The sequence below is a fragment of the Herpailurus yagouaroundi genome, unplaced genomic scaffold (genome assembly GCF_014898765.1).
Source record: "Herpailurus yagouaroundi ecotype Mexico unplaced genomic scaffold, PumYag 246, whole genome shotgun sequence".
NCBI lineage: Eukaryota > Metazoa > Chordata > Mammalia > Carnivora > Felidae > Herpailurus > Herpailurus yagouaroundi.
The window spans coordinates 510,614-536,646 of NW_024412463.1; the positions used below are offsets into that span (position 1 = coordinate 510,614).

The 26,033-nt window shown below is 41.2% G+C and overlaps 1 protein-coding gene across 14 annotated transcripts in view; it reads right to left on the reverse strand.

Annotated features, from left to right (window-relative positions):
* STAU1 (staufen double-stranded RNA binding protein 1) overlaps positions 1-26,033 on the reverse strand; it is an 86,641-nt gene that overhangs the window by 16,505 nt on the left and 44,103 nt on the right. For 5 of the 14 annotated variants that reach the window (XM_040459994.1, XM_040460000.1, XM_040459995.1 and 2 more), the window contains 6 exons: positions 21,651-21,939; positions 19,746-19,870; positions 16,572-16,776; positions 14,574-14,712; positions 12,784-12,970; positions 1,931-2,029 (listed from right to left, as the gene is read on the reverse strand). In XM_040459994.1, the coding sequence (XP_040315928.1) occupies positions 1,931-2,029; positions 12,784-12,970; positions 14,574-14,712; positions 16,572-16,776; positions 19,746-19,870; positions 21,651-21,855 (960 nt within the window). In that variant the 5' untranslated portion in view covers positions 21,856-21,939. Of the gene's footprint in view, positions 1-1,930; positions 2,030-12,783; positions 12,971-14,573; positions 14,713-16,571; positions 16,777-19,745; positions 19,871-21,650; positions 21,940-26,033 lie in introns of those variants that run through there. The other 9 variants (XM_040460005.1, XM_040460008.1, XM_040460004.1 and 6 more) reach the window with 7 other exon arrangements.

Below are 26,033 nucleotides of genomic sequence, written 5' to 3' on the forward strand. Positions count from 1 at the left end.
TGACTCCTTGACTGTTCCTGGGTATAGGTTACATATTCCTGAACAGAAGTCTGAAATCTAAACAGAGTGGAAGTGGGGCAGAAGCAATCTGGTCTCCAATTCCCACAGATGTGGCATTCCTTCACTAAGGTTCCAGAAAGCTCTGTGACTCTCAAGGCAACGACTAGCATGAAAAGGTGGCAAGCTTCACAGGGAACCAGGGTCCTGGCACCAGAAGTCACTTCTGTAATCTTGAGGTGACCTGCGAAGCTAGGCATGCCCCGCCCCAACAATCATGACATCCCTTCTATAATCTCTAAAAATCCATTTTCATGCTTCACTAATCCTTCACCAGGAAGAAAAAAGGAGTATTTCTTCCCTTTCCTGCAACAGGTACCCAGGGAGACCTTGTGGCTTTTTGGAACGAAGCTCCCACCTAGTTCCCACTCAACAACCAGCCCTGTTATTCTGTGTATCTCATTTCTCCCCAGCCCCACTCCCAACAGATGAGGAAGGGCTAGAAGGGATATAGAGCCAGGTGAGAAGATACAGCCCTAGATCCATCTGGGGCTCTGCTCAGGGAGGCGGACAGTATAAACCAGGTCCTGCCTGCCAGGGTGAGGCAGGGATGGGTGTAAGGGGATGCAGGATAGCCCCATGATCCAAGTGGAACTTCCCATCCCACCTGTGTCCCATGGCAGGCCGGGAAGCAATGCTAGGTAGAAGTCAGAAATCATCATCATGCAGCTGAAAGATTAAGGCCTGAACTCAGGAGCCAGTGTAGGGCACGAGCACATTAATAAGAGAAGGTATATATGTTATAAAGGCCAGGCATGAATTTGGGGATCACTTGTAACTGCAAAAATGCTACATAATTATTTTACAGGATAATAAACTTCAAGGAGTCTTTAAGAATAGGACAAAAGAAATTTATGAACCACTTAAAATTGTTTTAAGCAAATGCCCCACCTCACATTACATTTGCTTAGCGAAACAATGTACAAGTATAAAGCATTTTGAAAAACTAAATATAGTCTTTGTAACTCTAAAAGACCAAAGCATTGACAAAGAACTTTGCATTGTATATAGTAAAACACAACCTTGCATAACCAAGCATGGAAATCAAAAGGAATTGCAAAGAATTCACCATGTCAGACCATTAATGGAAACTTAACCTCCCTTACCTGCCTAGTCTATCTGGACTCACTGGGTCTTTGAAGGAAACATACTAAATGTATCTCATTTTCCATTTTGAACTAACAACCTATTAATTATTTTTAGACCATAAAGTCTCTAACAACAAATGAAGTTATTAGAGTGGTGAATTAGAAGGCAAAAGCTACACAAGGATGAAACTGATGTCTTTTTCTTTTTTAAATATTTATTTTGAGAGAGAGAGTGTGTGCAAGCTGGGGAGGAGCAGAGAGAGAGAATCTCAAGCATCAGCACAGAACCTAACGTGGGGCTCGATTTCACAAGCCATGCTATCATGACCTGAGCCGAAACAAAAAGTTGGCCAAGTAACGGACTGAGTCACCCAGGTGCCCCAAAACTGATGTCCTTTTTAACAACTACACTGTACAATTTCTAGGGACTCTTAGGGAGGTTAACATTTTGGGAGTAATAGAGTCTTCTGAAAACAATGGATCCTGTCTCCGGAATACACATGAGAACATAAACACAATATTCTTCAGAACCATTCCAGGAGCTTGACCGACCTACCGAGACCTTCCAAGGACTATGTGGAGGGACATGGCTGTCCCTAAATTAATGACCCCTAAAAGAAGAGAATCGATACTGCTTTTTGGCTAAATATAAAGTCTGAATCTTAAATCTGAAGGTTCACATGTATGTGATGATTATTCCAATGTTTTTTAGGGGAAAAAAAAAATTCCAATGACGAATGCCAACAGTGTTTTCCAAACGAGTCCTACATGTAAAACAAGCTTACCTCAAAATTCACAGGCAAGTTCCGTTTAAGTGCAATCTCAAACACTTGACTTATTTCAGATTTATTGAGATTTTCTTCTTCTGATTCTCTTCCATTCACCTAAAGGAAGAAAAATTGTTTAGTAGTGAACTGTTATGAAAAAACATCAACACCCCAGCTCTGATAAACCTTAAAAGCACTGAACCTTAGCTGTATGGAGTGAGCACTAACCCGGTGAGCAAGGCCGCTTGTGTGCCATGTGTCAGTGAATTTAAAAGGTTTAAAAAAAAAAACAAAACACAAACAATCTGGGTCAGCTTGTACCTCGTAAATCCACCATAAACAATCCACACCTAACAGACTCTGGCACAGCCACACCACAGCTGCTCAGGAAGAGGGACGGACTTCCAAAGCTTTCCTTGAGGACTGGCAAGCTACCTTTCGGAAAAAGTCAGAATACAGACAGATCTGTGAGGGACATGGCAAGTCCAAATTAGAAGTCTCTCCACTTAAGTATGCAGGCTTCTTATTTGGACACAAAGTCCCTGGAAATCCACTCTTTTAAAAACAAAGATGCGTGCAACAAATTACAAAACTGCATACAAAATCTCGCACTTCCTGCTGCCAGCAAAAACGCAGGTGCAAACTAATGAAGTCTGCTGAACAAAGGCTGAGACTATCTTTCTTTTTTTTTTTTTTTCAACGTTTTTATTTATTTTTGGGACAGAGAGAGACAGAGCATGAACGGGGGAGGGGCAGAGAGAGAGGGAGACACAGAATCGGAAACAGGCTCCAGGCTCCGAGCCATCAGCCCAGAGCCCGACGCGGGGCTCGAACTCACGGACCGCGAGATCGTGACCTGGTTGAAGTCGGACGCTTAACCGACTGCGCCACCCAGGCGCCCCAAGAGACTATCTTTCTAACAGGTTCACTTACAGACCCCCAGCCAGAGCTGGGATTAGACAGGGCAGAGATCTTCTCTGTGCAAGCTGACAACACGGATTCTAGATGTGCGGTAGTGATAATGAGAATCCAGATAAGCTCAGTAATAGCAACACCCCCTCCCCCGCCAAGTCATGGCTAGAGAGCTGAATTTTCCTTCGTATTATTGAGACTCTTTAATCAAGGAATTTGTACAATCCTATTTCCAAGATGAGAACTTTCGGACAAGAACTTGTGGCTAAAACTGCTGAAGAGGCAAAACGTAGGACTATCCAGGATTGTATCTGTTGTGCATTTCCCTATGTTTATCAGATAGATCTTATACCTACATTGGATCAGTATTTCAAACTACAGCTAAAAGAAATGAAACCCTAAGTTAAAAAACATTAATACAATCAAGAATATAATCCTGTACAAATAAATTCATCCCAGACACTCTAATTCTTTCTCTCCTTCCATGATGATGATGTTCTTCCCACTTCACTCTCTGCCTAGTCAAAACTATTTGCACAGCATTTCTGGTGGCTTTTTAACCTAAAAATATTTTTCTTCTTGCTTAAATCCTAAGCAGAAAGAGGGCCTGACTTTTTATGAGTGAATCCTTATAGCCAGAAATCTTCAAGCAAGATGCCTTGGAAGGCTAGAGCTCCACAGAAGTTTGGTTTGAAATAAATTCATCCATTCATCCATTCGTTCATTCTTGAGAGCGCACACAAGCTTGGGAGGGAAAGGGGGAGGGGGAAAGAGAATCTTAAGCAGGCTCCACACCTAGCACAGAGCTTGAAGCCAACGTGGGACTGGATCTCATGACAGTGAGATCATGACCTGAGCCGAGATCAAGAATCGGACGCTTAACCAACTGAGCCACCCAGGCGCCGCTGAATTTTGTCTTTTAAATAGGTTTTAAACCTAAAGCCCCACCCTGTATTTTTAGAAGTATGTTCAACAAATGGTGCTTAGGAAAACAGATCTCCTGGGGGCACCTGGGTAGCTCAGTTGGTTGGGCTTCTGACTTCGGCTCAGGTCATGATCTCGTGGTCTGTGAGTATGAGCCCCGTGTCAGACTCTGTGCTCACAGCTCAGAGCCTGAAGCCTGCTTCAGATTCTGTCTCCCTCTCTCTCTCTCTGCCTCTCCCTGGCTTGTGCTCTGTTTCTGTCTCTCAAAAATAAGTAAAAACATTAAAAAAAATTTTTTTAATAAAAAAAAAAAAACAGATTTCCACATTAAAAAAAAAAAACAACAACAACACAAAAAATTAACTCAAAATGGATCTAAGACCTAAATGTAAGAGCTAAAATCGTAAAATTCTTGGAAGAAAGTATCTGGACACTGGATGTGGCAGTGACTTTTTGGATATGAGATGGAAAGCACAGGCAACAAAAGAAAAAGCAGATAAACTGGACTGCAGTGAAACCGAACACTTCCGTGCATCAAAAGTAAAGACAACCCACAGATGGGAGAAAACATGTGCAGACCACATATCTGATAAAAAATTAATACCCAGAACGTATAAACAATTCAATTTAAAAATGGGAAAAGGACCTGAATAGACATTTCTCTGAAAAAGACAGAAAAATGGCCAAGGACTACAAGCAACAGTGCTCAGCATCACTCATCACTGGGGAAATGCAAGTCAAAACCACAGTGAGACACCCTTCACACCCTAAGAATGGCCGCAGAAAATGACAAGTATTAGCGAGGTCGCGCAGGAAACCTCAGGCCTTCCTGGACGGAGTGTAAAATAGCCCAGCCTTTGTGCGAAACAGTCGGGTGGTTCCTCAAAAAGTTAAACAGATTTACAGTATGATCCAGAATTACACTTTTAGATATATATACTTGAAAGAACTAAAAGTAGGGACTCAACAGATACTCTGCCACCTATGCTCACAGGAGCTTTATTCAGTGGCCAAAAGGTGAAAACAACCCAAACATCCACCAACATGTTGATGAATGGACAAAATGTGGAGTAGTCATACAATGGAATATTCTTCGGCCTTAAAAAGGAATGAAATTCTGACACTGGCTACAACATGGATGAACCTTGAAACATTATGATAAATGAAATAAGCTAGACACAAAAGATGAAAATCCGCTGATATTAGGCAGCCAGAATGGGCAAATGCATACAGACAGAAGTAGAACAGAGGTTACCAGGAGATGGGGCAGGGGGAGGTGGCAAAGGGGAAGTTACTTTCAAGGTGTACAGAGTTTCAATGTGGGATAATAAAGTTCTGAAAATGGACAGTAGTGATAGTTGATGCCACGGAACTGTACGCCTAGAAATGGTTGAGATGGTAACTTTTATGTTTAAGATTTCATTTTTTTAAATTTTTAACAAGATTTTATTTTTAAGTAACCTCTACACCCAACATGGGGCTCAAACTTACAACTCGGAGACCAAGGGTCACACACACACTACTGACTGAGCTAGCCAGGTGCCCCTGGTTATCTTTAAAAAGGAACCAAGAAAAGTATGTTTTATACCAAATAGTAACACACTAGAGAGCGTCAACATATTAACTTGCTATTAATTTGCACTAATAGGTACTCATTTTTGTGCACAAAAAAAATTCTTGACAGCTATTTATTTGAAGGTATCTAGGTTTTTTTTTTAAGTTTATTTATTTTGGGAGAGAGAGAGAGGGAGGGAGGGAGGGAGGGAGAGGGAGGGCAAGCACAAGCAGGTAGGGGCAGAGAGAGAATCCCAAGCAGGCTCCATGCTGTCAGCACAGAGCCTGATAAAGGACTTGAACTCGTGAACCGTGAGATCATGACCTGAGCTGAAATCAAGAGCTGGATACTTAACCGACTGAGCCACCCAGGCAGCCTCAGAGGTTTTTTTTTTTTTTTAAGTATATGAGCTGTTAAAAACAAAGAGTTCACTCTCATACTAAGTAACTGTGTTAATGCAAGCAGAACAAAATTTAGAAATAAACTGGGTGCTGAGGCTAAAATGAGACTTCAACCACCATGCATGCACTCCGATTTTCAAATCTGTTGTTCATTTTACCAGCCCAATTAGTTTTAACTTTTAATTTCAAACATTCAGAAAAGTACAGATAAACAATGTAACAGGCAATTGTGCTGGATTTAACAAAGGTCAACCTTAAGAACTACTGACATCAAATTTTTATTTTTTAAGGAAAACAATAAAGCCCTTTTCACTCCCCTTCCCAGGGCAGCCTTAATCGTGTATCTTTCCCAACCATGTTTTTTGTAATGGACGAAAACAATACATGGTATAATTTTGTGTTTTGAAAATTCACATAAATCATTTTCACTGATTATATTCATAAATATTATACAATTCAAACTTGTAAGTTTATACTAATCAAATGCTACTCTATATTGAGGTTCCACATAAGTCTGACAGAAAATAACAATCTATTGCAAAAATCTAAACCGTAAGCCAGTGTTTCTTAAACACAGCAGCAGCAGGATCACTTGGGAGCTTTGCAAGGAAAGATGCTGGCTTCCCACTCCAGACAAATTAACTTCAAGTTTTTTCAGGTAGGGCTTAGATATCCATTTTATTTATAGGTACTTATTTTTTTTTAAGACCCCAGTTGATTTTACTAGCATCGTGGAGATTCACTGCTTTATGCCATTGTTTCTAAAGGGATTTCAATAGGGACAAAGCGGCCAATAACATAAAAATGCAAAACAGAAAACAAAGATATACGTGTACTTAGAAGTCACGTTATGTTGCTCTCTTACATAAATAATTTTGATATTATCTGGATTGGACAAAATGTTGGACTGGATTGGAAAGCAGCAAAATGAGTCAAAACCAATCCACAAATACCATTCTCAGTAAGATGGGAAAAGTATAGTGGGGCCTTAATCTTATCTTCACGAAGTGGGAATTACTGTTAATATCAATTCCAGAATGTATGGTTTATCAATAAAATCTAGTCAACATTATAAAAAAAAACACTCTGAACCAAGCTTAACCCTCAGTATGTCAGAAAAAAAAATTCACCTAACCATTTACTTACTATCTGGCTTCAACACACTCTTTATTTTTCTATATTTAAAGTCATTTTACAAATAATACACACACTAAAAGGACAACTAAGAATCTTTTCATTAGAGATTTCAATCAGAATTTAAAATAGCAAATCCAAGTTTTTATTTCAGATTTGTAGTCTGGAAGGCATCTATGTACCCAAAATGGGCATGGTCCTTTAAATGCCGCCCATCAGCTGGCTACGTCTGAACCCAGAGCATAGCCCACTTGTAACGATGTCATGTTTCAAATCCACCTCCAGTGGGTTCCAGCTTATCATGACTTCTGATTCTTCTTGGACTGGTTTCATCAAAACACACTACTTGTGAAACTGACACAATTTTATTGGAGGACAGCCATCTTCTTTGCTCCATAACTACCAACATGCTTTCATTTTTAGATTTATAAACCCCCCCAAAAAAGGATCTAATGAGTTTTTTTCATTGTTTTATCATCTGTATCCTCCCAATCACCTTTGCACACATACCTCCTTCTGCATTTGCCCACTTATTTTGTGAACAGTAGGTGGTAAAAAATAAATTCTGGTGGCCAAACATCACACACAAAAATGAAAGAAATGTTGTCACATATACTTTTTTAAAACATCAAAAAGGATGTTCCAGGTTCTTGTCATAAAACACTGTGTGATGAAGCCTTTCCTGTAGAATGGCCAGAAGAGTGTACACATTTCCTTTTCAGACCCCAGAGAAACATACTGTTCACTTGCCGATTCCTGAGTCTGGGGAAGCTAACCTACCATCGATCCCACGTGAAGACCAGCAGGCTGAGATTCGCCGAAACTCTCAATCCCACAGCCATCGCTGAGTCCCGGGCCCTGCTTGCCCCTCCATGTTCACCTTCTCACTCATCTAAGAGTGGGCAGGTCTTCCTCTGCCAACGGTCTTCTTTTGGCCATTAGAGGCACACAAAGAAAAGTTCTAAATTCTCACCTGAGTTCAAAGAAAGCTAACAGCAGAGGGAAAAGACGGTGTCCCCTGTCTTCTGCATCTTCCTGAAAGAAGGAGGCGGCGTGCCAGGCAATGCATTAAGCACAGCAAAGGCTGGGGCAGTAGTGAGTTATTTCACGACTGTATCATCCACCTGGGGAGTCACCATAATTCCATCTCCTTTTATTTCAGTCTTGCTTAGTGTATTTAGGAATGGATGACAAACAAACAGCAAAATGTTTCAAGACAAAGGAAAATTTAGATTCCATAATGTGAAGATTTACAAAAGGGTCCAAAGGACCTACATGATCACTGACATACAGAAGGAGTTTTATTCTATCTTAAAAAATAAATCTCGGGGCGCCTGGGTGGCTCAGTCAGTTAAGCAGCCGACTTCGGCTCAGGTCATGATCTCATGGTCCGTGTGAGTTCGAGCCCCGCGTCGGGCTCTGTGCCGACAGCTCAGAGCCTGGAGCCTGTTTCAGATTCTGTGTCTCCCACTCCCTGACCCTCCCCCGTTCATGCTTTGTCTCTCTCTGTCTCAAAAATAAATAAACGTTAAAAAAAAAAAAAATTTAAAGAAAATATTAAAAAAAAAAAATCGTTTTCCCTTTGTTCTTTGTCAGATCCCCAGAAAAGAATACGAGTCCTGCAATATCAATCCTTACAAGGCTTGAAAAAGAAGCTCAGACATGAAAACTGGGTCCCATGGATCCTGACAGAATAATGAAAATCAATTTCAGTTTAAGCCCCAGCTAAATAGTCCCTGGCCCAAGTGAAAACAACAAGACCAGAAGAGCTAATTTATTTTCACAAAAGTAGTACCAAAAAGGCCCTCAAAGAGTATAATGTTTTTTCTCAAGTCGGCCTTCTACCACTACCACCAAGAGAAAACTTTTAAAGCTTGATACAATCTTCAAGACAGAAACCGCACAACCACACACAGATATACACATACCTACATACACACGCAGCTGGCACTTTAATTAAACACAAACAGGATCACACTATCTACAAAATTACAGCTCTGGTTCTTGACTCCTCCTTCTCAGTACCTTAGGGGCCTCCTTTCAAGCCTACCACACTCGGGACTCCCTCTCACGAATGTATCTGTTTATTTAACCACTTCCCTACTAGTGAACATTAGGTCAGCTCTGTTTGTCTATTACATATACTGTAGCTACTGGCCATCTTGCTCCTAACAGCTCAGACACTGAGTAAGTCATTCTTTATTACCACAGCCTTGGATTTAAAAAAAAAAAAAAAAAGAAAGGAAAGGAAAGGGAAAAAAAATAAAGGCATTTTTAAAAAAATTTTTTAATGTTTTATTTATTTTTGAGAGAGAGAGACAGGTGATGGAGGGGCAGAGAGAAAGAGGGAGACACGGAATTTGAAGCAGGCTGCGGGCTCTGAACTGTCAGCACAGAGCCCGATGCGGTCAGTGCCCGAACTGGTGAACCATGAAATCATGACCCGAGCCAAAGTCGGAAGCCCAACCTACTGAGCCACCCAGGCACCCCAAAGAAAGGCATTTTTCCAAGGCTGGACCTTTGCACAAGCTGCTCCTGCTGTTCTTTTGCTTATCTTTAGTCTCTGCTTCAATGATGCTTCCTCAGAAAGAACTTCCTTGAATGCATCGCCGTTACTCCAATCTAAATGAGACATCTGATGCCCTTCTAATACTTGCTACTTTCTACCTTAGTACTCGCTGCACTCTTTGATGATTCTAATGTTAACACCTGTCAGCTCTGTTCGATGAAGCCCCAACATGGAAGGGGCAGATTTTTCCTCAAAGCCTAGCATGATGCCTGTTGTCAAGGAACCAGACAACCCCTGCTTTATAGATATAAATTGCTGGCTTTTTATTGGCCATGTTCTAGAGAAGACAAATTGATCTATCACACAATCACATGCTCTACATACTTTCAAAAGCAAAATCAACAATTTGTTTAAAATTGTAATTTCTGGGGTGCCTGTGTGTTTCAGTTGGTTAAGCGTCCGACTATTGGTTTTGGCTCAGGTCATGATCTTACAGTTCATGAGTCTGAGTCCCATATCAGGCTCTATGCTGGCAGTGCAGAGCCTGCTTGGGATCCTCTCTCTCCCTCTCTCTCAAGATAAAGAAACTCTAAAAAAACCTGCAATTTCCAGTACTGGCAGACCACAGGCAAAAAGGCTGCTCTCACCCTGGTGGCAGATTTCTTAGTGGCACCATGCTTCTGAGAACTTGGTCATATTTACTGCCATGCAAGTGGCATATTTACTTCCATGTCTGGGCTCATAAAAATAGTCATAGACATGCACAAAGATTTACTACAACAACGTTCCTCACTACCTATTTTCTAAAAGGGAACACTGCAAACAATCTAAATAACCAAGCCTCTGTTGAAAATATAAACTGGTATGTTTACACAATGAAACACACTGTAGCTATTAAAAAGTATTTAGATGCAAGTTGAACTTGAGTCCTCCAAGGAATTAGAAGTAAATGGCATGACAACAGATTCATGATAAGCAGTTCCGTGAAAAAAAGTGGTTACCATACAATATCCTCCCACTTTTGTCATTAGACAGGTACACGTATTTACTTACGTATGCACTGACACCCACCAAAATGTTAATAGTGATCACCCATCCATTAAGCAGCAAATCTATAAACGATTTTTGTTTTTTAATTTAAAAATTTTTATAGTTTACATACATTCATTGTAAGAAAAAAATTAAAGATCCCTTCTAAAAATGTCTCTTTATGCCCTACCACCCAGCTATCAGGAGGCCTGGTTGAGGTGGGAGGCCAAGTGTTTCATTTATTATCTCAAAGCAAGTCTCATCTGACTCAATGACTCTTGTTTCTGAAGCACTGGGTGAGCCCAGTCTTTGAGCCTTTTCTGAAGGGCAATGTCTCTACTTCAAACCATACCGAACGAGAACAGGGGCACAAGGAGATTTAACATTACTCTCAGCAAAGCTCCATACAGGCGGCAGAGGAGCCAGTGGAACCCAGCCCAGGAGAGTGCATCTGCACCAGCCCCTGCCCTCAGGCCAGAGCCAACCTCGCTGCTCCAGGGTAATGGGGTCAGACCGGGGACACCAATCAGGTACCTTCCCTTTTCAGCAAAAGGGTGGGTACTTCCAGGCAGCATTCAAAGTGGGGTGGCTGCCTGAGGGGGAAGCACCGATAATACTTAGGACTTAGGACCTGTGGTTCCCAAACCCTGACCGAGCTTTAGAGCTACTGCAAGAGCACACTTAAAAAAAAAAAAAAAAAAAAAGGCAAAAGACAGACTCCTATTAGAAATCGTGTGGGTTGGACCAAGGAATTTTTTTTAAACTTCTCAAGTGGTTGTGAAGCAGACAACCCACATGCCAGGGCTCAGCAATCGTTTAACAACTGCTGGCGAGAAGCAGCTGAGAAACAACCAGCCCATCTGACTCCAATTAGATCAGCACCGCGGCGAAGTCAAAAAATGAAAAGCCTCCAAGATGACTCAAATTACACTACCTACTGCTTCTAACAAATCTCACCAGTGAGAAGCTTATCCCTTTAACTTCATGAAATCCCCTCTTCTAAGTGACAGTCTCTTCTATTTGGTCCTCAGTGGACCCTGGAAACAGATTATCTCTATTGTAAAATGTGTGATTACACTGGAAAAGGCAAACACACCATAACGAAAAACAGTCATTGATTTCCTAAGACCTCGATTCCCATTTAGCCACAAGGAGTTAAAAACCTATTCTTACTGTGGGATTTTTAAAACCTGGCCCCCAAATTCTCTGACACTCTTCTCATCCAGAAGTGAGGTTCTTACCTAACACTGCCAATGTACCAAATAAAAACAACTGAGCCGTACGCTTAAACTGGTTAAAACTGTGAATTTATGTTATGTGAATTTTGCTTAATTATAAAAAGTGAGTTTCTGGGGCGCCTGGGTGGCGCAGTCGGTTGAGCGTCCGACTTCAGCCAGGTCACGATCTCGCGCTCCGTGAGTTCGAGCCCCGCGTCAGGCTCTGGGCTGATGGCTCGGAGCCTGGAGCCTGTTTCCGATTCTGTGTCTCCCTCTCTCTCTGCCCCTCCCCCGTTCATGCTCTGTCTCTCTCTGTCCCAAAAATAAATAAACGTTGAAAAAAAATTAAAAAAAAAAAAAAAGTGAGTTTCTGTATCTCCTCCTTTTGAATCTGGGCTCTGTGCCTGCTTGACCTATAGATACAGCAGAAGCAATGCTGTGGGGGATTTCTGGGCCCAGGCCTTAAAAACTGGAAGCTGCTTCCATTTCCTGTCTTCTAGGATACTTGGAACCCGGCACCATCCCATCCCGTGGGTCAGCAGTCTCTGCACAGGGTAGTTAAGAGAGGAACTGAGGTCCTCTCAGGACCACAGCCCCTGCTTCAGTCTCAGCAGACAGCCAGCATCAACTTACCAGTCTTGTGAGGGAGCCATCTTGGAAGTGATCCTCTGGCCCCTGTGGAGCCACCTTAGCCAGAGCTGTGTAGGGGAGAGACCAGCTGGGTGCCAAGCCCTGCCTAAATGGCAGATTTGTGAGCAAAATAAATGCCTACAGGTGGTTAAGCCACTAAAGTTTGTAATGGCTTATTACGCAGCAACAGATAACCGGCACTCTGATATGTCAGAGTAGCTGGTCAAAAACGGCTTCAGAAAATTCTCTAAGCTGGTGCCATAAACCGCAGTAGGTTCTGACAAGAGTAATCTTTACCACCAAAGAATTCCTCCAGGCATATGCTTCACAACTCAATTGAGTCACAATCTTTCTACCATGTTCACTCAAAACTATGCCATAGAGTGAAAAAGCAGGCATCTGACTTTCTTGCTAAGACATTTTTTTAAGGGGGGGGTGGGGAAGAAAGGCCAAAAGGCCATAGAGTACAAAATCATGCAAGCTGCCAAATCACAAAAATTCCGGACAGCTCTCAGTGCTTCTCAGAAAAAGCCACTGGAGAGGACACCTTTACCACTCACCTGCTCGCCCACCCGCCTCACCTCCAGCCTCTCCGGTGGGGGCTCGCTTTGCAGGGTCCGCAAGGCTTTCGCAGCAGCATCGTGTTTTGCAGCCTGTCTTGTCTTTCCTTTCCCACTGAACTGCTGTCCTCCCACGGAAAGCTCAACTTGATAAAGTAAAGGTGGTACTGGAAATGGGTAAAAGTACCTGAAAGTAAAAAGGGGGTCTTAGCAGAATTACAATCTCAGATCAGTAAGTCACCCATACGCTCCCTGGCAAATCCCAGGTCTTTCCTTCATCACGGGTCCTAATCACATCAGGACCTGCTTGCCAATAATGACTCCTCATCGGTATAGCCAGAGACTTCACAAGCTTACACTGGATGAGAACTGGCACACAGAATAGGCAAATACTGTCTAGCAAGCAAACTTACATTCCACAAAAACACCTTATAGACTACATGAGTTCAATTTATAATGTAACCCAAATTTACAAAATTAGACTTTGGCTTAAGGTAGAAAACTTGCTCTATTTTCTCATATCTGAGAGACACCCTTGCCTGTCTCCAGAAAAGCCTGGGAATTTTTTTTTTTTTAATGCTTTATGTATTTATTTTGAGAGAGAGGGAAAGAGAGAGAGACACTCCCAAGGAGGCTCCACACAGCGCAGACCCCGGTGTGGGGCTCAAACCCACAAACCACGAGATTATGAGCTGAGCCAGAATCAAGAGTCTAATGCCTAACCGAATGAGCCACCCAGGTGCCCCTGAGAATTTTTTAACAGAAATTTTTTTTGGAAGGACCCTCATTTCTAGAAATCCCAACAGCCTACAGCCTGGCAGAACCTGGCCTCTACATGTCAGAGCTTACATTTTTTAAAGTTTATTTAGAGAGACAGAGAGAAAACGAACAGGGGAGGGGTGGAGGGAGGGGGAGAGAAGAATCCCAAGAATCTGACAGCGCAGAGCCCAATGCAGGGCTCGAAACTCACAGACTGTGAGATCATGACCTGAGCTGGAATCAAGAGTCGGCTGCTTAACCGAATGAGCCACCCAGGCGCCCCCAGAGCTTACATTTTTTAAGTGGCTTTGCCTCCATTCAAGTCAGGCAGGGAAAGGAAGACTTCCATTCCCATCATCAACCTATCCGCTAACGTCTCACGATTGCCCAACAGGAGGCTTTTTACACATAGTTTCGGGTTTCGATTAGTATTTTGCTGGACCTGTACTCCAAAGCTGTTACCAAGCACATAAATTCAAAGCCAAAAAGTACCCAATAAACAATAATCAACAAATCTATGAATGCTGAGAATCTTGGTGTTTGTGGGAATCACGCTCAAATATGACTCAGTTACAAAAAGCAGTTAGAAAGGTGATCTTTAACCAGATGGTTTCAGGGCACAGCCATACTGCTAGTGAGGAGCACACTCAGGCTCTTGCCAGTGACAGAAGGTAAAGGAGCAGGCATCAAGACACAGTTCCAAAGGCACCACGATTAAGATGACTTCAGCATTTGACAAGCCTGAAGATGACCAAATCCTTGTGTGCTCCACAGTCTACAGATTTTCTTCTTCCATGTCAGAAATGAGATATATCTTCACCTGTACTTAAAACAAACAGCAGCACCTGGGTGGCTCAGTCGGATGAGCGTCCAACTCTTGGTTTCAGCTCATGTCACGGTCTCACAGTTGTGACACGGAGCCCCGTGTTGGGCTCTGTGCCAGGCGTGGAGCCTGCTTGGGATTCTCTCCTCCTCTCTCTGCCCCTCCTCCGTTCTCTCTTGCCCTATAAATAAGTAAAACAGGCACATACCTTGGGGGATAAGCACCTCCTCTCATGTTGTAGTTATAGGTGGACTGCATCCGAGAGTAAGGGTCGACAGGCTTATACATTGGTTTTTTTCCAAGTTTCATGCACAGTGCATTTAGCTCTACAGTAGGGGTTATGCTTTCTGCAATACAGAAGCAACACAGAGAACTGGTTATTTTCTGACATGAGAATAACAGTTACTAAAATCAGAAAGAATAGCATGCTTTCTACTAACTGGATTCATAATGCATTTCAGGAAAGTATCTAAGTACTTCACTGCTAGGCATCAGGTCAGGAAATCCAAGAATCTGCTGTGATTTCTAGATATTAATACACAGTCAACAGCACAAAATACAGTGTAAGAGCTATTAGAGGGGCAGCAACTAGCATAAGACATTACCAGAGAAGGTCACTCATTCCAGTTATTAGGTATCAGTTCCAATACACATCAAATTCCACGATTAAAAAAAAAAATCCCATGTGACGGTCCAAATCATTTTACTGTTTGGGAATCCTTAGCCGATATAACTCTGGTTGTACTGACTCGCTGGGTTATTGGCTTACACTTAGAAGTATGTTTATTGCACACTACTTCATGGAACAATGCACTTACTAAGCAGTAACTGGATGGAAAGCACGGTGCTAAGGGACACAATTCTTACCCCCAGAGGACCAACAAGAGGTGTGCTATAAGGAAAGGTGTGGCATTAAGGAGGAGGAGGCAAGTAAATTCTATCTGGAGAAGTCAGATGAGGGTCACAAAACATTCAGATATTTCCAATCTCAGTATTTACGATGGGATTTGACCTGTGAGCATACTTGTTAGGAAAAGGAGTTCTGTTTCCATATAAATAAGAGCCAAGTATAATTTGGGTTATCTCACAATCATCAACTGTAGAAAACACACACTGTTCGTTTCCCAATTTTTCTTTTCTCTCAGTTCATCCAATTCATAAACCTTTAAAAACATTTAAAAGAAAAACCAGGCTGGAAAGAGTAGTGTGAGCGCAAAATCACATCTAAGAACAACACTTTCACATCAAACACAGAACAACACTAGCAATGGCAAAGTTCAACTTAAATGCACACAAAAATCCACTTTAAAATGCCTCTTTCGGAGGTATGTAGAAGAAAACAACAGCAACAAAAAAGACTTGATTCTGTACTAGGAACTGGTTCAACTAAATTTAGTGCATGAATCAAATTTATAAGAATATTTTTGGATTTGCAAAATCAAAAGGTCACAGAAATAACCAGCCTCTCTCTTCTTACTTTCAGAATTATATTTTTTATATGATTCATACAGGTTCTTACTAAGCATAACCTGAATCATCTCAAGAACAGTTCTGACCCATAAAATTTACCTGCAGTGGAGAATGAATCTGAAATACCACAAAGAAATCAAAAGCAACAAGGAAGGTGTGGCTGAAATCTCCCGGATTCCTTCCTACATACAAAGGGACTGGGATGGCTTCGTGTGCCTGGTGGTAACGTGGCTCAGCCACTTCCATCCACAGCAACAGGTCAATGGTCCCCAAGCTTTTACCAGAAGCTCTTCTTTATTAGTTTTCTCCCTCCTTCGGTCCCTTGTTTGAAGAGGTGTTATCTACTAATAGTATTTAAGTAATACATATTTAAGTCATTTTCTCATCCTTTTTGATGATCAGGAGACATGTAAATGGCAATCTGCGTTTCTGATCAACATGTTACAATTGGTATTTCCACACTGGGTCGAAGTGATTCCAGCTAAGGCCTACATTCTTGGCAATTTTTTCACTAGGCTTCTCTGCAATCTTAGCCATTGTTTGGTGACACCACTACCTCTCAGGACCTTCTTTCCAGATCCTCAGGAGTCAAGAGACCAGAGACTGGGAACCAATGCTTTGGAGTATGGTTAAGGATTCTAAAAAGGTAAGAGTTTGCCACTGGTAGTGTAGAAACCGTGCTTGCAAAGTCAGTAAGTTAGTTATGAAAGAATGCATATACATACTAAATGGGTACCTCTAGACACACTTCTGAAAGGAACCTGTCTTGGCCCACGCATAATACCTGGATTCCTTCCTTCGCTACGAAAAGGGCGGACTATGGGTTTAGGAAATTTTGTTCCTTCCAAAGCTTTGGCAGCAGCTGTGTGCTGGGCTTTTTTAACACTAGTTCCTTCAGCTTCCCAGTGCTGATCTCCAAGTGTTAGCTGTACTGTAAACACCTACAAATGAAAATTGTGAGCTCTCAATTCACGATACCTGAGGTTGACTGTAATATGTCGCTTGGACCTGGAACACTGTTTATGGTCATGGTTTAAAAGGCCTGGTCATTACCTTGGCAAATTACTCCCTCACTCCCATTTTTTGTTATTTTTATAAACACAAAAAGATACATGCCTCATTGACTGGCACTGAGCAACACTCTATGACAAAACTATGCTTTGAAAAATGGAGGTAAGTACAGAGATTTAAAAAAAAATGTTTTCCCCTATATTAAAATATTAGATGCTAATTTGGAAGTCAGCCAAACAGAAGTTGTCTTCCAATTACTTCTCAGGGAAGAAATTCAGCAAACTTGATTTAGACACAAAGTAGTATCTCATGCAAATTAAGACGTTTGTTTTGATGTTCTCGTGTTTGTGGTCTCGTCTGAAAACAACCCTAGCAGGACAAAAACTAGAATGAATTTGGGAATGTGAGCCAGGTTCTAAAAAGTTGCCTTCTATTTTCCTAAGACTATACTATTCAGACACTGCCTCCATTTGGGGAAGAAAATCCAATCTGTAGCAAGCAAAGATCTAGAAACGTTTCTGAACTCAAGGAGGCATCCAAAACAGCTGATTTTGCCCTCAGCAAACGCTGACAATGGCAAGCCTCTTTATTCCTTTTTAAGTATAAAGGTTACCCAAATACACACTCTGTTCTTGAAATTAGGTTATGTTAATCCTATCAGAACTGAATATTCTGTCAAAAACTATGACCCATCATAGCACAGTGATTCTTTAACTTTGGTGCTTATCTTAGGAAGCTTAGTAAAATATACATGTCCAGGGACTTCGACTGAGAAGCAAGAGCGGAGACCCTAGGCAAGTGTTCTTTAATAAGCTCCCCTAGTGATTCTGACGCACTGCAAAGTTTGAGACTCACTACTTAGGAATTTAGCAAAACCAACTGGAGCTTTTGTTTTTCTGCTTTTCTTTATCACTGGATATCACTGTTTCATTTGCAAATAATTTACTGTGAATAATTTAATGTGAATGTGCTCCTCTGAACATGTCCAGATCACTTAAATTTGGTGCCTAAAGGGATGGACGCGATGTGCCTTCACAGCTGATTTTTCTTGTAGGTCTTAACTTCAGGATTCCCTCAGTACACAGCTTCCACTAAAGGGGGAAAATTAAAGAATCCTTCACCCCAGTGGAAACACTAGGGGTCCCTGTATTTCTGCTGCAGTTCACAAGGTTACTCATTTAGGCACCACTAGCATGGACTGAAAATCCTGGCTGGCCTAACAGCCAGACAGCAGAAGCCTACGCTGTGCCATCCCTGGGGCATTTTCATGATCCATTCGTGGAAAGACATTTAAAGGGAAAAAGCTAAAAAACAAAAAAGGGTTAATTCCATTAACAGTTTTGCCTTTCTCCAGGACTTTCCCCGCCAGCGTTGTTGCCACTCTGCTGCCTTTCTGTGTAGAGGGTTGGTAACAAGGTTAGAATCTTGGTTTTAATAGAATTAAAAGTACATCAGACCACTGATTTTTAAATAAATAGTGTAAGTCACCGAGGAGGGAATAACTTCTCGTCTTTGAACAACTTGTAAATAAAAGTGCAGTTACAGATTGAACACACAGCCAAATTACCTAACGCACCACTAAAGGTTAGGTGAGAAAGTGCATATTTCAAAAAATACCAAGAACAGTTAATAAAAGGGAATCCCAAAGTTAAGGTCTGCAAAAAAAATCCTGTAGAAGAAACAGAAGTTATAGGAAATCACTAATTGCCTTCCAAAAGTAAAGAAACCTTTCAAATATCACTATGCTTTAGAAAAATGTGAAAACTAGCTTCATGTGAGTAGAAATTTGTGTTTCTGAAATGCATAACAGTAATAGCTACCATCTCTCAAGCATCTACTAACTGTCAGGCATTGTGCTCCACACTTTAACATATATTCTCTGGTTTAATTGTCACAGTAGACCCATTTGGGTAGGTATTATCCCCATTTTACAGATGAGGAAACTGAGGTTCAAAAAACAGCAGTAGCTTGCCCAAGGTCACATAGTTAGTAAGGAGCTGAGATTTAAACCCAGATTTGCCTGACACCAAAGGTGACTCACCTCACCACACTAAGGTACCTATTTAGGATTGTGGCTGATGTTACTTTTAGTCAAATTAAAAGAGAAACTTGATATCATTCAAGGCCTGAGGTTTGCACGTCAAGAAAAATGAGGCATAAAGAGACCAATAATTCATCCTTAATTATGTTTACTGCAAGGCTAGGATCAGAAATAGGAGGCCGGATTCCTTCTCTCATACCACACCCTCTCTCATACTGCAGCTGCAAAGATAAAGCCAGATACGCACACATTTAAGTTCCAAGATTTACATTATCAAACAAGCTTCAAAGACTGAATTCCCAAATAGCAAATAGTAAAAAATTTAAGTTACAGTCTTCCATTCTCTAAGATAAGGGGAAGGACAAGGATCAGTGAAGTCAGAGACAGTCCAAAGGACTGACTCACTTGGAGACTAATTTCTACCTCTCATTTTCAAACCTTTTACCTGAATGGCTAACAAGTGGGAAAACGGATTTCCTGTTCCCCTCCTATCCCGGCCCAGCCTAAGGTACACGTGAAAACAAGCAGGAAAGGAGCCAGAGGCAGGCTGCAGCCAGGAGACCCAGAGCCTGGAAAATTCACGGGAAATCATTCACAGGGGCTTGGGAATGGTCTCTACTCAGAATCCTAAACACAACCACATGCTAACTGGAGTTCCCAAAAAGAAGCATATCTTTTCTTTGACCCATTCTGCAAGGGTCAAGAGAAGCGACTTGCCAAAAATCTATACTTTGGCATCTCCTGAAGACAGCCTCAGTGGTTTGAAAATATGTATTCTGAACCACAGCACCATGTGGAGCAGTATAAAAAACAGAAAACATTCCTGGTGGGTTATAAATGCACAAGCACAATATTTACCTTACAGTGAGCTGGACCTTGCTCACGCAAAAGCTTATACTCAGGCTGAATCTTGTTGAAACGGGCTAACTCATTCACAAGACACATTGGGGTTTTCTCTTTGGGGTGTGCCATGCTAGAAGGAACTGAAAAATAACGTAAGAGCAATGAAGTCAACTAGCAGTATATAGGACTGCTGCTCTCCCAGGGACACGAAAAAAGAGGGGAAAACGGAAGGTCTTAAGGATTCAGAGCAGCAGTGACGCACAACTGCAAACCACAAGGGGGCACCTGCCTGAAGACACAGCTGGGGTCTTCTCCGGACCAGCTGAAGCCAGGTAACCTAGGAGAGGGCAGGTCTTCCAAAGAGAGAACAGAAGGCAGGGGAATAACTAACCCATGGCAGGCAAGCAAGATTTAAATCAGAGGCAGCCCTGGTATTATAACCAACCAAGGGAATAACAAGGAGGTCTTTTGAGCACAGACACACTGGTTCCCACAACAGCTGTCAGCTGTACCCTGTTCGTTATTTCGCAAAACTCAACATGCCAATACCATCTCTCAAACAATGACTGTCGCTTTCTACACAGCTAGTGTCTCATTCCTAGTCTTCTCTCAGAGGCTGCCATCCTCAGACCTTATCTACTTCAGAGAATTCTACAAGTAAAATAAAATGTCCGTGGTGGGCAGGAGTAATAGGATGTGGATATAAGAACACATTAGAAGAAAAGGCAGTAAATCCCAGAGGACTGAAACAGTCTATAACATTTCCTTTTAAGATGGTCTGTGACGGCAAATTTGGGGAAAACTGAATTCTTAGGGTATCATGACCAGTCAAGACTGCTACCCGGTGAGCCAATCCACGGAAGTCTAGAGGTAGTGTGACAGATGCCATGCAGCTGAGAGTGGGGTGAGCCAACACTCTAAGAACAGATTTATAAAGTAAAGGAAATGAGAAATGAAAGAGGAAATGCAAGGGAAATTGTCAAACACAAGGGGTTGAGAGATGTGTTAGAAGGTGACTCTGGTATGGAGACACCCATGCTGACACCCCATTTAATTGGTTTTACCACTTTGGGGGAGGGTTGGGAAGCAGAACATTTGTTTTCAGGTCTGTTTATTTTTCAGGTGTTTCAAGTCTTTTCTCAACGATGAGCACATTTATTTGCTATTATTTCCTTTTTTAGTTTTGTTTTTAAGTAATCTCTACACCCAATGCAGGGCTCGAACTCATGACCAAGATCAAGGGTCACGTGCTCTACTGACTGAGCGGGCCAGGCACCCCATCGACAAGCACATTTAGTTCTTTTTTATTTTCTTAATAAGCAGATTTAAATGCTTCTGAACTTACTCCCTCTCTAAAACTCTCTGCTTCAGTGTTCAATTTCTAATGGGTCCTCACTGTGATTTCTGAACTACCTCTGGAACCTCAACTTAAACTCACTTGTTCAAAATAAAAACTAACAAATGCCAATACTCTCTGGCTTTCCAGTAAATGTGGCTGCCCCCTTGCCTGGGATGTAATCTCAAAGGCATATAAAATGGAGGCTCACACATACAAGAATTCGTGGTCAGTTCTGGGAAATAATTTTTAAAGCAGAATTTTCCCATAAAACAACAAATATCCAGAGTGGTATTTACTGTTCAATTCTTTCTGCTAGACACCACTTTATAACCAACTAGGTTTTATAGTTTACTTTTCAATTCTCTTTCTTACACTTTGAAGTGGACTGTCAACTCAGGCCTCCATCAACCCAATATACAACCAGTGTTTTATATCTGGAAAAAAGAAGCATGGATGTTAATACTTTCTTCTGCTTCTTGAAGGTAATGTGAGAGTTCCCTACATCTGCAGTCTACTTATCAGATCAGAAAACAGGCTAAGAAAACATTTGAAAAAGAAGACACTTGGATTCATACGCTTACCTGCAGCTGCACTGGTGGGTGTGATAGATGCAGAGGGTAAAGCAGAGTTTTGAATAGGTCTACCTGCATTTTCAGAGGGCAGAGAGCTAGCAGTAGAAGGAATACTCATCAAAGGCTGTGAGAGAAGAGACTGGTTCTTGTTCAGTATTTGGCTCCCTGAGAGAGCAGCAGATGGGTTCTGAACTTGCACTTGAACTTGAGACATGGTCACTTTCAACAAAAGTGAACAACTGCAGGTAAACAGCTTTCAGTGCAGGTTAATTCAGTGCTATGAAGTCTAAAGTTCTACCTAAAAGTTGTAAGGGAAAGAAAATAAAAAGGTAAATTATAGAGGAGATATGTAATCGCCAATATTCAGTCAAAATTGGTGTCACCTACTCAAGAATGAAATTAGTCCCGTTAGGCCTGTAGCTATGTTGATGTATTAGAAGTGTTTCTCTCCTTGATATACAGTGAGGTTCCTGGCCTCGTGACTTTCTCACAGTGCTTTTAAAGGACTTACAATACCCATATGCTCTGCGTGTTCATTTTATAAAGAGAATCCAGTAGGGTGAAATGACATTCATTATTGAATATTAAGAGCTATGAACTATAGTTTATATTCAAAATGGCAAATTAAAAAATACGGAGAGGCTTTCCATACCATATAGGATATGGTAAAGATTTCTGGCCTCAAAATTGTAAGAAGCTGAAAGCAAAATGGGTTCGTAAGACCCTTTAATGCGGAATTTGTAAACACTGCTTCCATGGAAGGGCCATGTGCTGACTGGTACCCTTACAGTTTTCCTTTAAGCTCACTGAAGAAAGAGAAGAGTTTCTCACTTTTGCTGCTGCTTTTTCCTCGTGATGACAAAAGATCTATTTTTTTTCCTACGAGGTTTGTCTAGATGGTCTCATTTAGTTACAGACCACAAACAAAACTGTTGCATCTACATTAATACGCAAGATCCTGAGAAATCATCTGAATAGTAAAGAACATTCTATAGCCTTTGTACTATTAAAAGCAAAAGTGGCAAAGAGGAAGAAGAGAGGAACAGATTTCAGACTGGCCATTTCATCGGTGTGGCTGGGCAGTGGGACCCAGGAAGCAGAGGAGATGGCTTACTTCATCTTATAAGTTCCAAACGCATTACTTCTATTACATTTAAATTTCCTCCTAAGTCAAAAATAAGGGCAGCTCTGCTTACGTTCATGGCCATCCTTCAAAAAGCTGAAAATGTTTAAGCAAGTCAAAAGTACTCAAAAATAACCAGTAGCAACAAAGAGTAGAAAAAGGCAATCAAAACAGGAACCAGCACACAAATAAATCAAAAGTTCTATTATAGAGTGTTACTTTAATTTTTTTAACAGACTCAAGATGATTTTTAATTAAAGCTGGATCTTTAGAAAGAGATGAGGGACCACAATTAAGTTACTTGAGAAGTTCTGGCACATTCTCTCTTGCTGAGAGCAAAAAGAGCTGCAAAACTAAAAACAACAACCCAAATACCTCAGCTGAAACATGACTTTGGATATACAGACCTAAGCACCACCTTGTTCACCAAAATCCCCCATGCTGCAGCTATTCCTTTGTTTTACTTTTGGAGTCAGAACAAAGTGACAGACGAGGTCCACTGAAGACTAGATACCCGTTCTGGCAGGCAAGTGGCCAATGTCAAGAAACAAGTCCAGAACCACCCAAAAATTAGCTAGGACCTTGTGTCATTGTTCTGATTTCCTTCAGCTGTCAAAATAGAAATATTTCTCTCTCAATGCCCCCCCCCACCCACCTGCACTCCCTCTTTCTACACTTTGCCTCAATGGCATTTCCCCCCACCCCTTCCCCAAATCATCACAACTGCACAACACCAACCGCTGGTTACAGGTCAAAAAAAAAAGTCCAAAGCAAAGCGTCTGCTCCAGAGCCTACCTGCATCCCATAAGCAGCAGCCCAACCCTGCCCTGGGTGGCTCTCAGAGGAGGAGACTGAATGAATGAACTAAATTTAGAAAGGGTAGGGCCCCAGGGGATCTGTTTTGGCTAATGCTGTCTACAGCAGGCCCACAACCAGCATCTCCAGTCACAGACATAAATACACAGATTTTCTAGAAGTTGAAAAAGGGAACAAATGGCCTTTAATTAAGACTGCCCCCAAAATGTGAACCTCATCTTCACCTGGCATTGTATCTTTATAACAACTGGTTGAAACAAGTAGTTCAAAACAGCAAATAGAAATTTCCTAAAACCCTAGTAATTTACAAATTTTTAATTTCCACCATGACCAATAGTAAAATTCAACAAACAGTACTCATTAGCACATGAACACTTCTATGTGTCTTTAAGCCTGAAAAGAGAAGCTAATGCAGTGGTTCTAAAGAGGTGACAATTTTCGTCCCCAAAGACATCTTACAATGTCTGGAGATATTGTTTGTCACAACTGGAGGATGGGATGACCTACTGGGATCTAGTGGATAGAGGGACCAGGGATGCTATTTTGAGTATACATATACCAACCAACAACATAAAATATTACTAATTTAATAAACAGCTTATATTTTTAGGAAAAGAAAATCTCCTTTTCATTTCAAAAGGCTCTAAAAAAATTTTTGAGGCTAATATTTTACCCAAACAGATGTTCCTCTCCCAAAGAGAAGCCAGGCAGCTAACGTAGTTTACAAATAGGGTAAAATATACTATTTACCCACATAATTTGAACAAATAAAGCTTTTCACTACTGCTAATTATACGGTTCACAGCAGCATTTAGTGGAATCATGGAATTCTGGAGATACTACTTCTGTATAAATGTAGAATCTGTTGCTGTTCAGTACTCTGTCCCGAAGATTAAAACCTTAAATGAAAACTTGTCTTTTCTTTTGAGCCTATCTTTAAGGATTACTTTCCACCAGACACATTAGGGACTCAAAAGAGATTAAAATGATTTGTTAGTCTTCTTATAAAAGAACAATATTTTACACACAGTAAAATTAGGTTGAAAATTGAAAACACAAAGACTTCAGTTTCCCCCAGCTCTGGAAACACCTTTAACTGTTAAGCCTGTGTTGTGTTGCTCTTTCCCTGCCTCCAGCACAGATGAGGGCCTTTAATCTCCTGGTTTCTCTTATTTGAAGAGCTTTAGACACCAACTCAGGATAATATGTTCATCTTATTCTCAAATCCTTATATTTATCTAGCACAAATAATCAGCACTATAACACAGAGGAGTGATAGGGCAGAGTTAGGGGTACCATCTTTTTTTAAAAGACTCCTAATTCCAACTCCCCCAAGTCCCAAATTTGGCTTGGTGATACAAAAGTCTTCTTATAAAAACAAAGAGTCTCACTTTGGCTGGCAGCTTCCTTTTTACAAGTGTCAAGTACTTTTTAATGGGTAGTAGGGAAGGGGAATATGGGCACATGAATACTACAAAAGCATTTTTAAAAAATTATATCTACGTGGGGTGCCTGGGTGGCTCAGTCGGCTGAGCATCTGACTCTTGCTTTTGGCTCAGGCTGTGATCTCACCAACCGTGAGATCGAGCCCCACATGGGGCTCTATGCTGACAGTGCAGATCCTGCTTGAGATTCTTTCTCGTTTTCTCTCTGCGCCTCCCCTGCTCACAGGCACACTCTCACTCTCTCTTTCAAAATAAAGAAAGAAAGAGATTACAAGTAATGTGTTAAAAAGTGATGAGGCACAAATGCAAATTCCTCACTCAGCAGTGATTTACCAAGTCTAGGCCATAGTGAATGCAATGAGTGATCTGTTTAATACACAAGAAGGCTGATCCTTCCAGAAATAGTTTACAGAAATATCTATAAGGGTGCTTAGTCTTACTTTCAACTACCAGGTTGTTAAATGTTGTCATATGAAACAACTACTTCAGCAATTATGGAAGAACATCATTTTTAATATCCAATTTGTAGCTACCATAATATATGACTTTACTTTTGTATTCAACACATCATTCCCCTTTGCCATAAGCGATGTTTCCAAACAAGGTGTGTGAAAGAAAAAAGGAAAAGAAAAAGTCATCCCAATTCTGGACAAGCTTTTACGATAGCCACAAATATTTTAGTAAATACCTCTTCCTTCAAAGTCCTCCCTCAAATCTTACATAGCATGGGTACACAAATACAAGAGTAGTACAATAGCCTTAAAATACATCGAAAATGCCCACATCATTCCTTTAAATTCAACAGTTATTTCCAAGATCCTCTGTGGACACACCTTAGAAATTGCAATGCAGTCATATGTTTTCTACAAATAAACTCACCCTATCTCCCTATCTTCACCCCTACCAGCACCCACCATCCCCACTCTGATTCCCAGAATAGCAATTCATGGACTCCAAACATCATCCAAACACCTGTAGGCAAGGCAGCTGCAAAAACAGAAACACAGC